The sequence below is a fragment of the Spea bombifrons genome, chromosome 1 (genome assembly GCF_027358695.1).
Source record: "Spea bombifrons isolate aSpeBom1 chromosome 1, aSpeBom1.2.pri, whole genome shotgun sequence".
Classification (NCBI taxonomy): Eukaryota; Metazoa; Chordata; class Amphibia; order Anura; family Pelobatidae; genus Spea; species Spea bombifrons.
Window position 1 is genome coordinate 85,322,129 of NC_071087.1, and position 15,987 is coordinate 85,338,115.

General features: G+C 40.4%; 1 protein-coding gene across 1 annotated transcript; it reads left to right on the forward strand.

Moving 5' to 3' along the window:
• Nucleotides 1–918: 918 nt before the first annotated feature.
• Nucleotides 919–8,623, forward strand: XPA (XPA, DNA damage recognition and repair factor). The gene is made up of 7 exons (XM_053465796.1): nucleotides 919–1,042; nucleotides 2,440–2,611; nucleotides 4,899–5,012; nucleotides 6,245–6,350; nucleotides 6,939–7,104; nucleotides 7,555–7,672; nucleotides 8,330–8,623. The coding sequence occupies exons 2-7, from the start codon at nucleotides 2,464–2,466 to the stop codon at nucleotides 8,476–8,478; spliced, it is 801 nt and encodes a 266-aa protein (XP_053321771.1). The 5' UTR covers nucleotides 919–1,042; nucleotides 2,440–2,463; the 3' UTR covers nucleotides 8,479–8,623.
• The last annotated feature ends 7,364 nt before the right edge of the window (nucleotides 8,624–15,987 follow it).

The following is a 15,987-nucleotide window of genomic DNA, read 5'->3' on the forward strand; positions in this document are numbered from 1 at the left end:
CAGTTATGCTTAATGAGGTGTTTAGGGTTAATTTGGGGGTAGTTATGCTTAATGGGGACTTTAGTGTTAATTTAGGGGCAGTTATGCTTAAGGTGTTTAGGGTTAATTTGGGGGCAGTTATGCTTAACGGGGTGTTTAGGGTTAATTTAGGGGCAGTTATGCTTAATAAGGTGTTTAGGGTTAATTTGGGGGCAGTTATGCTTAACAGGGTGTTTAGGGTTAATTTAAGGGCAGTTATGCTTAATGGGGTGTTTAGGGTTAATTTGGGGGCAGTTATGGTTAATGGGGTGTTAAGGGTTAATTTTAGGGGCAGTCATGGTTGATGGGGTGTTAAGGGTTAATTTTAGGGGCAGTCATGGTTGATGGGGTGTTTAGGGTTAATTTAATGGTGAGGGTTAATTTAATTAATTTAATAAAGTTAGCTTAAGGTGCAGTTGCAGGTAAAGGGGAATGTAAATCCTGGGGGCAGTGATTATTAATGTATTACGGTATTTATAACAGTATGGTGATATTCTCTGAATGATTAGAATGCCAATGAAGGCAGAGAGTCGTTCAAAGATCCGGATCTTACAATGATCCGGATCTTACAATGATCCGGATCTTACAGTGATCCGGATCACTGTAAGATCCGAATCTTTGAACGACTCTCTGCCTTCATTGACATCACTGGAGGCAGGGGGGGAGGATTCATAATGAAAGGGGCGGGGCCAATCGTTAGTGTGCCTGCACGGAGTTACTGGAAAACAGTAACTCCGTGCAGGCACACTGAATGATCCGAAGATCCGGATCATGAATCGGATCATTTCAGTGAACGAATCGAAATGATCCGATTCACTTAAATGATCCGAACTTCCCATCACTACTACAAAGCGGTAGATTTTTATTTTTTTATTATTTCTTCTACGTCACTGCCGTCGCTGCGCATGCGCGCGCCCATGACACGCAGGGCAGAGCTTAGCTTCCGGTGTTGTTCTGTTAAAGCAAAAACTGCAATGTGAGTTTCCTCTGAAGCGGAGAATTCAATCGGAAGATAAAGTCCTCGGTAAGACTTTGTTTTGCGGTACGCGAATGAGCTGTCGCCGCTGGTGATAGCGCGTAATGACTTCCGGGTGGCTCGCGCACAGGGTCGGCGCGTGCGCAGTGCTTACATAAACTCCTGGAACAGCAATGTTTTTATAAAACCGGTGCATGTTTTTGTTCGTAGTAGGAACTGGAAATGTTCGGTTGTATGATTGAGTTAAGCTATCTTCTACTGCTCCGCGTAGTAATAGGGCAATGCATAAAAGGCAATGCATAAAAGGTGATGAAGTGGACAAGAAGTGTAATCTCTATGGTAACCAGTGTTGAAGCAACCTAACCCTGGTTAATGATATATATATATAATTTGTCTAGCCACCGCCTCAGTGTTAATTATACCAGTATAAGTGAACCTGTCACTGTGGGGCAACCCTGATGAGTATCAAGATGCAAGCATAATAAAGTGAATAATATAAAATTAATCAAGAAGACTGCAAAAACATTCTCCCGCCCTAACAATACATAATGAAGTGTCTGCTTGGTAGCTGAAACTTACTACTGAGGGCTGGCCTTTTGCAGTATGCCAGGACTGGGGCATTTTTTGTTGGTTTTTTTTCTTGCCATTTCTTTCTTGTAGCTGTTACTACCTTTTTTTTATAACTTAGTTTACCTGCAGGACAAGTATGGTTTCTTTTTAAATCATATTCATTGTAAGACATTTTATATTAATGCAATTTAAAAGAAAATATGAATTAAAAAAAAACCAACATTCAGTTTTACAGGCATATTTATTATACACGGTACTAACTTTTTTCTCACCCAAGAATTCAGAAAATCTCCGGTTTATTCACTTATCATGTCCATTCTTGACTACTGCAACACTCTTGTGGTTGACATTCACTCTCTCCTCTGCAGTCTGTCCTAAATGCTGCTGCTAGACTTATCTGTTGCACTCCGTTCCTCTTCTGCTTCCCTACTCCGTGAAATCCTGGTACTAACATATAACACTGCTCCTCCATACCTTTCTGCCCTCATAAACAAATACTCTCCTACTCGATCCTTACGCTCTTCCTATGGGCTAAGGCTCTCCTCACTTATCACCTCTTCCTTTCCCGTCTACAAGATTTCACTCGGGCTCCCTCCCGACATTCAAGTAACATCTCAAAACCGACTTCTTCAGAGAAGAACACCATCTTAGCTGCTAGAACTTTCCTGTCACTGATACAACCGCCACACTACCTCTCACCCTTTCTCTGTGCCTTATGTTTGTCACCCCATTCCCTCAAGATTGTAAGCTTGCGAGCAGGGCTCTTTCCTCCTAATGTATCTGATTGTCTTATTCTGTCGATTCTTATCTTGTCATACCTCTTGAACATAAGTATTTTTTAATATTTTATTTGTAGTATTACATCTGATCAACAGCTGTTTCTGTGAAAGGCCGTTAGGATGGAACCTGAGCCAGTAACAGATTCTCCCAAGGAGCTAGAAAAAGAACTGCCTGCGGCTGTCCGGGCCAAGATAGAACGAAATAGACAAAGGGCTTTGATGCTGAGGCAAGCCCGGCTGGCCAGTAGGCCCTACCCATTGATTGAAGGTAATTATTCCCGGCAGATGAACCATGATCACAGCAGAGAATACTGTTTGTGAATTTGCATTTCGATATTTGAAGACGCTGCTTCACTTACTCTGCCGAATGCATTATAATGAATCTTTAGTTTAAAAACATGCTCATACACGCATACATAGTTCACATACACAGATTATTGTAATGATAATTATAATATCGGCATCTCATGTCGCAAAACACAGAATGTATATACACTTAAATTGTATGTAATAACATACTGAGCAAATTATCTTTATAAGGTGAGTGATGCATGTAATCTCAAAAACTACAAGTACCATATTTGCTTGAATATAAGAGGACTTTTTCAGTGCAGATGCTCTGAAAAATACCCCAGGCATTTCTGGGGGCAGAGTGGCAACCCTGGGGGCAGATGTGCATAACTGGGGGGGCAGGTTGGCAAATAAAAGGAAATAAAAAAATATATATTTTTCTCAATCATAGCTTTTATTAAATATGAAAATTAGTTTACATGAATTAACATTTACTGGTAAAACTTTTTTTTCCTATAGGGTAGTCTTATATTCAGGCTTTTTGTTTTTTTCCTAAATTAATATTTAGATTTTGGGGGGTTATCTTATAATCAGGGTCGTCTTATAATCGAGCAAATACGGTAATATGCATGTTACACACCTTTGGGCCCCCCCAGTAACTAACATACTTTCTGGCGTACATATTTACACACTCTCTCTCACACAGAGACACTGCTAAGGGTTATTGTTAGTGAACACACCACGCATTTACTTTATTTAACGTTCATTGTGAGTAAACATGTACCCACAATGTATTTGCAGGTTTATAATGTAATCACTTAAATCTTTAAGCATGTTAAGGTAAAGCTAGATAGATACTAAAGGTAACTAGTCAACATTAAAACTAAATCTGATAGAAAAAATATTTTCTTACTGAATTATAGCTAATTATTCTGTTATGCTTGTTAACGTTTTTGCAAACCCATTTTCCCAAATTCACATATTTGGTGGTTCATCAAAAATATTTTAAAACATATTAAAAACTATAATATGATTTTTTTACATTAACAATATAACCTTAAAAACTACTTTCAGGAATGTTCACTATCAGGGCTCGACAAATCCCAGGCGCCAGGTCGCCATGTGACAGAGAATTTTGTCCTGGCGCCTAGGTTTTGTCAGCCTCTTACATCCAGAAAAAATTGTGGCTGTAAGAGGCTGAGTCACCACACGGGGGCACTCCGAGCCCGCCCCCGAGCCTGAGATCACTCCCACGGAGTGAGCCTGTAGGCTGCAAAACCAGCAATCGTGCCACAGGCAGCTTCAGGGAAGGTAGTTGTGTGTTGATTGGGTCCCCACACAAGTGTGGTTACCTGACACAACACCCCCCAGCTGCCTGATCGCTCCATGAGAGCGACAGTGCAGCGTTAACCCCTTCAATGCTGCGATCGCGGCATTTAGGGGTTAATTCCAGTTTTGTACGGGGCTCTGCTGCTGGTGGTCTGCCTGGCAGACCAGCAACAGCAAAAACGAGCCCCCACAAGCCCTGTGATGACTCCTGTAGGCATGGAAGCCTACAGCAGTCATCAGAGTCCCCCCTGCAATGGCTGGTCTAGAGACCAGCAATTTGAGTCCCAGCTGCCAGAGGCAGCTTCAGGGACAGGGGAGAGGGTTCTTTGGTCTCCCCGTGAGTGTGGAGACCAGCCCCAACACCCCCCTGCTGCCTGATCGCTCCCTGTGAGCGACAGTGCAGCGTTAACCCCTTCAATGCCACAATTGTGTATGACACATTCGTGGCATTGCAGGGGTTAACATTTGTCCCCACAAGCTTGTGGGGACTAAATAGCAGTCAATGCTGTGCTCCAATGGAACATCAGCATTGAAAGGGTTAAAAAAAATAATAAAAAAAAAAAAAACAGCACTGACCTGAAAGTCCAGGGTGCTTCCAGTCAAATGTTGTGAGTTTAGTAAGTGGGCTGATGATGATCAGATCAATCCTGACCAACTGTTAGTTTAAAAAAATCCTGGCTCCTAACTTTTTTTTACCTGGCGCCTAGATTCACAACAAATTTGTCAAGCCCTAGTCATTATTTTATGTAAGAAGTCTTTTAATGAGACTGCTGTTAAGAGACTAGCTGTTTTGTTATTGCGCCGTTAAATTGTGCTTTTTAGTTTTTTGGTTTTTTTTTGTGGTGTGACTATATTTATCACCTGAGGCCATGTAATAAATGACTGCTGTCTGCATAATTTTAAATATTTAAATCTTTTATTTTTTGTATTTACAGGTAGTGCCATTGTAAAGCCACCTTCAAAGGTGATTGACTCAGGGGGAGGATTCTTTATAGAAGAGGAGGAGGGGGCAAAGGAGCCGTCTGTTGAAAAAGTGGTTCACCAACCAGGTAAAATATCATGTTTTCATTTTATAAAAAAATCACACCTTCATATAAGGAATTGTGTAGCGCAAGACACTTAGTCTGGGGTCTAAGCTGAATTGTCTGGTGTAATTAAAAAAATGCTATACTTTTATTTATATATATATATATATATATATATATATGTACCTTTATACTTTAATGTTTACACTGAGGTTCATGCCATATATGAATGGGTTACAACTTAGAGATATTGTAAGAATTCTGCACTACACACTGTCTTATCTAAGATGTCTGTGGGGACATTCTGTTATTGTCCTTATGCATGATATGGTCCTTGATTTATGGATTTATGATGACCCATAAATGTAAATTATAAGTAGAATTCTCCAGATTTGGTATCCCTTACATTTTACTAATTCACAACAGGTCCTCTCTAGAAGATCATGAAGTTCTTTTTAAAAGGTTTTGTTATTTTTTAGTGCATCGATCAAGAGGTTTTAATTCAGCTCATACAGCTCATACAGCAACCAATGAAAATCCCAAATAATTTAGTGTGTCTTGGGCTAGCAAATTATAAACATACACAAGTTTTAGATGTGTTTTTTTTCTCTCTGCATTGATATGTAGGGATATGGGATATACTGACAGAATCCTAAAGTTTATTTTGAGGGGCGGTCTAAGTGATTTGAAGGATATCGGTACCTCCTGGGTCATGTGCCATATCTGCATACAGTACTGTGGCCATGAAAAGAAAGTTAGCCTCTTATTGTGTTTTTGATTAACAGCAGCTGGTTTAAAAATCACATTTTGATACCTAAAAATCTTGGACAGGTATTGAAAAAATAAAAACTGGTCCACATTACTGTGGTTGTGGGAAAGATCAGAGGTTTTGGGTCCTGTCGCATTTGTCACCCACTACCTTAAAGTGCAATAGCATAAAACGGGAAGCGTGAAACTTTGTTCGCATTAGAGGCATCAGGGATTTCTAGCTAAAAGAAATTATTATTATATTTAATTTGTAAAAATAAAACTTAAAATTATTGGTGTACAATCAGAATTTATAATTACAAAGTATATCAATACAGCCAGAAGGGAGGAAACAAAAGTGTGATGGGTTACACTGAAATATTTTATAAATCCAAGAAATTAACAAGGAAAAGAAGTTCTAAATAATGAGAAAAGTCTTGAAAATATTTTGTGAACATGTACATGTAAATTAACAGATAATCTGACTGTTGCCCATTGTCCTCTTGCAGGCCCTGTACTGGAATTTGACTACCTCATATGCGAAGAATGTGGCAAAGAGTTCATGGATTCGTATTTGAACAATCATTTTGATCTATCAGTGTGCGACAGTTGCAGGTAATCTATAAAACGCTTTGAAGAAGCTCATGCAAACATAACCGTTTCTTATTGTTATTATTATTGATCGTTTTATATAGTGTCATTTTGTTCCGCAGTGCTGTACATTGGTTAAACAGGACATGACAGGGAGTATATAACAGGTTTCTTGTGCATTTTAGAAATGTGTACCAGATTATTAAACTTTAATGCGTGTATGTGAATTTATTTTTATATATATATATGATTCATGAGCCATTTACAGTCCCTTTAAAGGAAATGTAGTCTATCGTAACATGTGTTATCTGCTGTTATGTTGATGTTATGCGGGACTTTTTATTTATTGTTATAGCCTATAGGGAAGTGGGGGGCCATTACCAGTGGTGCTTGCTGTAGAGATCCTGCAGATTCAGCTGACAAATCCACCTCCCTTTATGTTTTCTCTTGTCTACAGTCTCTTGTCAAGTCTTTTCTGGGGAAGGATTCCTGAGCTAGGTGAATTAACTCTCAATTGAATTAACCATAGCGGAAAGCTGTTCGGATTCGGATGACTGAGTATCTTGTCAGAATACATACAGTAAATATATCCTGTGCATTTATTATTTTCAGAGATACAGAAGAAAAACACAAACTCATAACTCGGTCAGAAGCGAAGCACGAGTACCTTCTGAAAGATTGTGATCTCGATAAACGGGAACCTGTGTTGAAATACATTTTGAAGAAAAACCCTCACAACACTCATTGGGGCGATATGAAACTTTACCTAAAAATGCAGGTATCTCAAAACTGTATTATTATTTATGTGGCATTGTCGCATATGGCTTTGAACTTTGGGCATTTTATGTAGAGCAGGCCTTTTCAGGTGTCTAATGTCTCATCATTTGGCTGTGGTTGGCCTGGACTTAACACTGTTTCACTTACAGGACGTGAATGTGTTGTGAAAAATTCATTAAAAATATATAGTTGACAAAAAAATGTAACAACATAAACACGTCATTGTGAATGTACATTTGATTTCTTATATATAACTTCTGCATTCTTCAAAGACAAAACCAGCCACCAGTCCATGGCATTCTTCTTCATGGGCAGCTGTTGTATTACAGTCTAACAGGCAAAATCAGAAGGGACTAGATGTAAATAAAACTAAAAAAAGAAAAAGTTGATGTTGCTGTTATGCAGATATGTTAAAAAATATTATCTATCAATTCAATACTCTATTATATAGGTAATTAAGCGTTCTTTAGAGGTTTGGGGTACTGAGGATGCTATTGAAGAAGCAAAAGAAGTTCGCAAGGATAATAGAGACAAGATGAAACAGAAGAAATTTGATAAAAAAGTTAAAGGTAAATTTTTTTTACATGATTTCCTTTTTTATCAGCTATATAAGCTTAGTCTACAAGACAAACTCCTTATCATACTGCCTGTGGTAAAAAAAAAAAAAAATTAGGAATTTACTTCGTTATCATTGCTATATATCGGATGACTGACAACTATTGCAGCCTCCAGGTCTGCAAAGAAAAGAAGCTAATTGGAACAAAATTTAATGTACCCACACAAATTATGTTTATTTTGGGGCCAAGTAGGATTTTTTTTTAACAATATTCATATATGTGAGCCATTTTTTATGAATATAATGCTTGAAAAAAATGATTTAAAAAAAAAACACAATCACTGTTTTAAAAGGTATATAAATGGGCAAAAGATGCCAAAATATATAACTTGCGGGTGATATAAAGTGCAGGTGATCTGCTGTAGACCAAGCCCGCTCTGGCCAGCAACAGCGACGACCCTACAATCACAATCAGCAATAGCGTAACAGTTTTTTACTGGTGTTGTACCAGTTACATCATTGATCTTTGCCATCTTTTCATGATGTACCCAGTACATCATTGGTCACGAAAGGTAATTTACTGCGAATGCTGTATAGAGTTGCCTGTGTGTTGTGCTTTGTTTTTAATCACCTTCTTATGTGTAATATTCCCTACCTTTTCTTACTCTAGAATTACGGCGTGCTGTCCGGAGTAGTTTATGGAAAAAGGACACTGGTGGCCACCAACACGAATATGGTCCAGAAGAACATATTGAAGACGATATGTACAAAAAGACATGCAAAACATGTGGTCATGAACTAGATTATGAAAAGATGTGATTGTTAAAAAAAAAAAAATAGTCTTTGCAATAAAAATGCTGAAGATATGTACAAAAAGACATGCAAAACGCGGTCATGAACTAAATTATTAAGATAAAAAAATATTTTTTTTGTCTTTGTAATAAAAATTGTAGTAGATCCCAAATTGTGCAGTGTTTCTTTTAATTTGTGAATCAATGGCTTCCTTGAATGAGCAGGACCTTTTAAATTAACTGAAATGGTTACATATATTTGAGTGGTATGGAGCGGGAAATATGCTTTGGTTTTACAAAATAATTTGTAACACTTGCAGGAAAACAATGCATTTTGAGCCCGTACATGTATGGGCTTTGTCATTAAGGGGTTAAGAAGATCTTGTAATTTCCTTCAAAACAATATCATGCTTTTCCACATATGTTTTGAAGGCACCTTTTCTGTCCTACAATGGTACCCCAATTTTAGTCATATGACTAAACAGCTCCAAACGCACAGCTTGCAAGCAAGGTTTTGTAGTTTTTCTGCTCTTTTACAATGCCATTTTCCCAGTGCTCTGAAGGTGGACAAATTTGATTTATATCAAATTGGAAAGGTGCTCTTTACACAAAAAGAAAGTCTTGTTTGTGTGTGTTGTCAGCTATCTATTGTTATGCAGGGGCTGGATGTGATGTAATAAGCCCCCCCCCCCAAAAAAAAAATACAATATATATATATTATAACGTATGTATAATTATTTTTAAAGAATGGGCAGATGAGCTCTTGGGGACTACAAGTGCATGATAAGGATCATGTTGGTATTTTAGCTCTAGACTGCATTTGTGTATGTACATATTGACCCTAGAAAATAAAATAAACTTCAGCTGTGAAGCCAATGAATATCACCCTCACAAATCAAGAAGGCATTCTGAAGGTGGACCAAAGCACCAGAGTTTTTTTCATAGAAAGTGATGGCAGATCAGAACCACTCGGCCCATCAAGTCTGCCTAACCTCTGAATACTTTCCCTAGTACCTGGCCTTATCAAATACCTAGTTAAGCCTAATGCCTATCCCATGCTTATTGGAAGAGCATTCCATGCATCCACTACCCTTTCAGTAAAGTAATATTTCCTAATGTTAACTTTAAACCTTTGTTCCGCTACCTTAAGTCTATGTCCCCTTGTTGTGGTAGTATTTCTCCATTTCAATAAATTATCTTCACTTATCTTGTTGATTCGCTTTAAATATTTAAATGTTTCTATCCTATCCCCCCTGTCACATCTTTCTTCCAGGCTATATATGCTAAGATCCTTTAACCTTTCTGTGGTAGGTTTTATCCTGTAATCCGGAACCATTTTAGTAGCCCTTCTCTGAACTTTCTCCAACATATGTATATCCTTCTGGAGATACGACCTGCAGTACTGTACACAATACTCCAGGTGAGGTCTCACCAGTGCTCTGTACAACGGGATGAGGGGATGGAAGCACCACCCCTCTTGTAAGAATCCCCTCTGTCCCGCCCACTCTGTCTCTCCCCCCCACAGTCTGCCCAGGAACCCCTCTCACTGTGAGGAGAGATGCTGCCGGAAAGCGGACGGACCACTCGCCTGCGCCACCCCCGTCTGAGGAGGGCAGCGGGAGCAGGCTGCTGCCGGGAGGTACATGCCTGACACCCTTGTTGTTTCTGATCTTGAAACCCATGTGACTAGGTGTTCAACAATCCTGTCCTTTAACATAGTTTCTATTAGTTTCTCCACTACAGACTTACTTGCCTGACTCATCCCTACTGCCTTTTTTTTTTTGAATGGGCACATTTGCTAATTTCCAATCCCCTTGGACAACTCCTGTTAACAATGGTTCGTTAAATAAATCCGTTAACGGTTTTGCTAGTACACCACCAAGCTCTTTTAATAACTTGGGATGTATCCCATCAGGCCCCATCGATTTGTTTTTACCTTAGACAACTGAAGTAGAACCTCCGCCTCATTAAACTTGCATGTATCAAATGACTCCTAACTTTTCCTGAGGTCCCTTTCCTTCATTTTCATTTGTGAAAACTGAACAGAAATATTCGTTCTGACAGGGCAATTATTTCTTCTGCGTGTGCTTTGGCAGCTCTTAAAACTTGCTTTGCTTCTGTTGAATTTTATAGATCTGTCTATCCGCCTCACTTTGGGTTGTTTTGTATTTACTAAAGGCTAACTTCTTGTCTTTTATGATTTTGGCCAGTTCTGGGGAGTACCGCAGCGGTTTTTTACTCTTACTGACCAGCCTAAAATAATTTTATGTTATCTTCAATAATTCAACTTTTAAATAATCCCATTTCTCCTGGACTCCATTTGAATGGACCCAGTCTGATTCCTCTACAAATATTCTCATTTTAGAAAAGTCAGCTTTTCTAAAATCTAAAACTTTTGTTTTTGTGTGGGGTGACTGATGATCTCTAGATCCCAAACTTTCACCTACAGAAATATCCGTTAACAAATCTCCATTTGTGAACACTAAATCCAATATGGCCTCATTACGAGTTGGCTCCTCAACTACTTGTTTTAAATATAATCCCAGTAAGGAGATTAGAAGATCTGAACTCTGGGCACAATTAGCTACTTTGGTTTTCCAGTTCACATAAGGAAGATTAAAGTCACCCATGATTATAACCTTCCCCTTCACTATCATTTTAACAATTTCCTCAACTAGTAGATTATCTAGTTCTTCTGCTTGTCCTGGGTCCTGTCCTGCCACCTACAGTCATTTAAATAGCCCTTACCTCTTGAGGTCTTGAGAAGTTTCTCCATGTAGGAGAAAAAGTGCATCCTACTCAGCTAAGCTTTGATTGGTGTAGTACCATGTATTTTCCAGAAGCAGGGAATACTTCTTTAACCGCACTGAGAAAATGATATGTAACCAAATTTTTATATTTGGCAAGAGGAAGGGGGCCATAATGCAAAATAGCAGCCTCAGGGGTCAGAACAAAATTCAGGTCATCGACCTCTTTAAGCACACACTCCTCTACTTCCCAGAAGGGTTTAATCAATGGCCATGAGAGTATAACTCCAGATTTGGTACCCCTAGGCCGCCCTTTAATTTTTGGCATGTAAGATGAGAAAAGGCCAGGCGGGAGCCACCCGGGGACCAAATATAATTTGAAAAGACTCGGTGACATTTCTTAAAGAAAACTTGAGGAATAAATATAGGGAGCGTGTGGAAAAGGTATAAAAAGTGCAGTAAGATATTCATCTTGATAACCGCAATCTTCCCCAACCAAGAACATGGGGATATGTCCACCTACGCAGATCCTCTGATACACGGTCTAACAAGGGAATTTAATTCAAGGTATACAACAGGGAGGGAACCCCCGGGATCTGTAATCCCAAGTAATTAAAAGAGTAGTCACATCCTCTAAAGGGAAAGCGTGAACAAAACTCCTGTTTAACAAGGTCAGAAAAATAAACACCTAAAATTTCAGATTTATCTAAGTTAATTTTGTAAGCAGGAGGAGAGCCAGAGACCCATGAACTGCAACAACCAAGGTGAGTTCCACTGGAGTCCTGACATAGATAGTCGCTGGAAAGTATTCCACTCCTTTAAAACAAGGGGCAGAGAGGTCAATTGATCTGAAAGCAGGCACAACATGTCATCTGCAAATAACGAAAGCTTGTGCTCGTTCAACCAACATCCCTTTGATGGCTGAATTGCCCCTAATGGCATTGGCAAGGGGTTCCATGCCAAGAATAAACAAGATGGGAGATAGGGGACAACCTTGGCACGTGCTATTTGACAGGGTGACCAGCTCCGAAAAGTGTCCATTGACCTTAATTCTGGCAGAAGAATTAAAATAAAGAGCCTCAATCCAACCTCAAACCAGAGTCATAGGGACAAACTGCCACTGAGCATGGGAGAGAGCATCAATAACCCTTATGGTATTGTCACGTGCCTCCTGTCCCAGGACAAAGCCCATCTGATCAAGATGAATAATAGAAGGTATAAAAGGTTTGAGGCGTATGGCTAGCATTTTTGCCACCAGTTTGACATCCGTATTAATAGGGAAGTAGGGCGAGAACTTCCACAGAGGTCTTTATTCTTGCCCGGTTTCAGAATTACAGTTATGTTTAGTTTGCAGATCAATGTGGTCCCCTTTAGTATGTCCATTAAATTGGGTGTCTAAATGGGGTCCTAGGGTTGTAACAAATTTCTGATAGTACGCCTTTGTAAACCCGTCAGGGCCAGGGAGTTAATCGCATCTTCTACTTTGCGCAGGCTAATAGGAGCCTCCAACAATTATTGTTGTAAAGAATCTTTAAAGGACGGAAAAAGTCCAGGGGCAAGAGGCAGGCCATATTGAAATATTTATGAAAAAAGGCCGCAATATCTGGGGTAGAAAAATGCGCTTTATCGGATTTTGGAAACAAATGAGAGAGCACGTTTCGCCCGCAGAGCCTTAGCTAAAAAATTCCCAGCCTTTTCACCCATTTCATAGAAGAAGCCATGAGATAAAAGATACTGTCTTTTAGTGTGTCTATCTACGAGGGATGCTAGCCTGTCCCTCAGAACGCTCAGTTGGGCTCTTAATACATGATATATAAACAGGCATGGTAGACATAAAGCTATCCTCACTATGTGAACAGACCAAGGGATAACAGGGGTTTTAATTAGACTTGTGCATTCGTCTTCGGGCGAACACGAAAACGAACACGAAGAGTCCGTTTTTTTGTTCGTTCCGAAGAAACGTAGAAGAGAAGACAATGCCGGTAAAACGTAGGCGAAGACGAAGACACACACGCGAAGAATCTTCGTGATCGTCTTCGTCTACTAATTTCCCCAGTCCCTTCCCCATCTAGCCTACCTTATCTTCACAGCATCGCAGGAGTTGACTGAAGCAGAAATCCGCAGGTTTGCCGTCAGGGGTTACAGGGCAGTGAGTGAGCCTATTGGTCACCTGCAGGGTGAAGACCCTGCAGGTGACCAATAGGCTCACTCGCACGGCCTTTTTAACTCCTGATTTCTGCTCCCATTAACCCCTGCGATGCTGCGTTGGATAACGGGAGCAGAAATCCGTAGGTTAAAGGGCCGTGCAAGCGACCAATAGGCTCACTCGCACTGCCCCTTACCACTAGTTGCTATGCAGAAAAAAGAAAAAAAAAACCTGGGACCCTGCTGCAACAGTTAAAAGTCTGTGCCAACGACCAACAAAGTTGCTGGTACGGACATTCAACTGACACAGCGGGGACACCACTGGTCTCCCCGCTGTGTCAGTTAAATGTCCGGACATTTAACTTAGCATAATAACTTCGGACACAATGCTGCCCTCTGTTGGTACGATACATTGAGTAGCATAATAAATTATTCTGTCCGAAGATATATTAGCCATAAATGGCATTGTGCTCATTTTCATGTATTAATTATTTAAATAAACTATATTCCCATGATCCGCTGGTCTCCCCACTGCAACAGTTAAGTGTCGGCACTCGCAGACATTAATTCTGTCAAACTTGCAAACTTTTTATTTAAATAATTAATAAATGAAAATGAACATACTACCACATATGGCTAATACCGTATTGGCTCGGATATAGGCCGCCCCCGTATATAGGCAGCACCCTAAAAGTTTGGTGCTTTTTTTAAAGAAAATTTTTTTCTTTAAAAAAGCACCAAAAAAAAACATGCTGCCACTCTGTCCCCCCCCCCGAGATATGCTGCCACTGTCCTCCTCCCCCCCGAGATATGCTGCCACTGTCCTCCTCCTCCCCCCCCGAGATACGCTACCACTGCCCCCCCCCGAGATACGCTACCACTGTCCCCCTCCCTCCTGAGAGATGCTGCCACTGTCCTCCTCTGCCCCCCCTCCTTGACTTACCGGAGCAGACTCCCGGGTGTCTTGCGGGGGACATCTACGCAATACGCGTATGCAACTTCCGGTGCCGGTACCGGAAGTTGCATACGCGTATTGCGTAAATGTCCCCCGCCGGCCCCGCAAGGCACCCGGGAGTCTGCTCCGGTAAGTCGGGGGTGGGCAGAGGTAAAACGCATCGTGCGGACGGTCCGCACGATGCGCTTAGACAACCTCCCGTGCCGGCACCCCCCCCGTGGGAAGTGCTGGCGGGGGAGGCTGTCTGAGCGTATCGGGGAGTAGGATGCAGGTCCCCTGCACCGCTGCGGGGGATCTGTATCCTAACCCCGCTGCCTGCCCGGCGCCCGCACCCCCACTTTAAAGACTTAAAGTGGGGGAAAAAAGTGCGGCCTATATTCGAGCCAATACGGTATATCTTCGGACAGAATGCTGCCCTCTGTTGGTTTTACATTGAGTAGCATAATATTCTGCCCGAGAATAGATTAGCTATATATGGTAGAGGCCCCCTGCTGGCGACCAATAGAGCTGCTCATACGGACATTTAAAGCTGCTGCGGTACGCGTTAACCCCGTATTAACCCCTTAACCGGAAAAACGAACACGAAGAATGTCCACGAATATTCGCCCGAAGAGAAGACAGGAACGGGCGAATATTCGCGGAATACGATTTTTTTTTTTTTTTGCTGAAGACGAGCATGAAGACGAAGACCCCCCCCGGTGCCCAAGTCTAGTTTTAATCATCATGGTCATCATCAGGAACCAATGGGTAGACTAGATGAGCCGAATGGTTTTTATATTCCATCAAATTCTATGTTTCTATGTAACTGCAGACCTGCTGAACTTATCCTGCTAGAAGAGCTCAATAAGAGCTGCATTGTACATAGTAAACTTTTGAAATATTGAAGAAATATTCATCTTACCTCAATTCACCTGCATGCTATTTTTAGTGAATAGCTTATGTTGTCTATGTCACAGTCCATGTCACAGTTATGTCAAAGTTTGCATCCATGATATTTTTTTTTAACATATTGACTAATAACGTAAGAAACTTATCACTTATCATAGCTTTTCATTTACTTATCATAACTTTTAAATTTTTTTCTACTGTAATAAATCTATGGGGAGGAGGCATTAGTAACTAGTGTCTTTATCAAGGTGTTCATCTTTATTGCTTTGTGCAAGAGGGAAATATAGTTTTTGGGGGGGATTGCACACACTTGTCATTTTTTAATCCAACACTCTGAAGTGAAACCACAGCTTGCATACAAAACATTCAACCATAGGGCATAGGACAATGAATGGTAAACTCAACTCGCTTTTTGAAACATTTCACTGGCACATTCAATGTCTTGTGTGAAAACATTTGTAGCTTTTTTTCTGCCAACTATGTGTGTCCTTTGCTGCAGATGAATCAATCATTTTGAAATCAAAGCCACTGGCTATGGCTAGAGCATTTGCAATTCCAAATGCACCAAAGTCACTACCGCTCTCTTGCTTTTGACACCAAATATGGTCAATTTGTAAGACCATATCAGCTCCACCAAACAAAAGTCTGTACAAAGAGCGTATCTTTCATCTTAAATGGCTTCAATGAGTCGTACACTGTAACAGAAGTTCCATATCTGTGAGATACAACCCAGTGATTGGACACATGATGGATGTGCAGCGTTTGCTCTCATTAAGGTGCTTGCACAAACTGATGTGCTAGG

Coding starts and splice junctions, on each gene's coding strand:
- XPA (XM_053465796.1), top strand. CDS start 2,464: ATGGAACCTGAGCCAGTAACAGATTCTCCCAAGGAGCTAGAAAAAGAA. Junction 6,351..6,938: donor TCAGTGTGCGACAGTTGCAG/GTAATCTATAAA, acceptor TATTATTTTCAG/AGATACAGAAGAAAAACACA. Junction 7,105..7,554: donor AACTTTACCTAAAAATGCAG/GTATCTCAAAAC, acceptor TCTATTATATAG/GTAATTAAGCGTTCTTTAGA.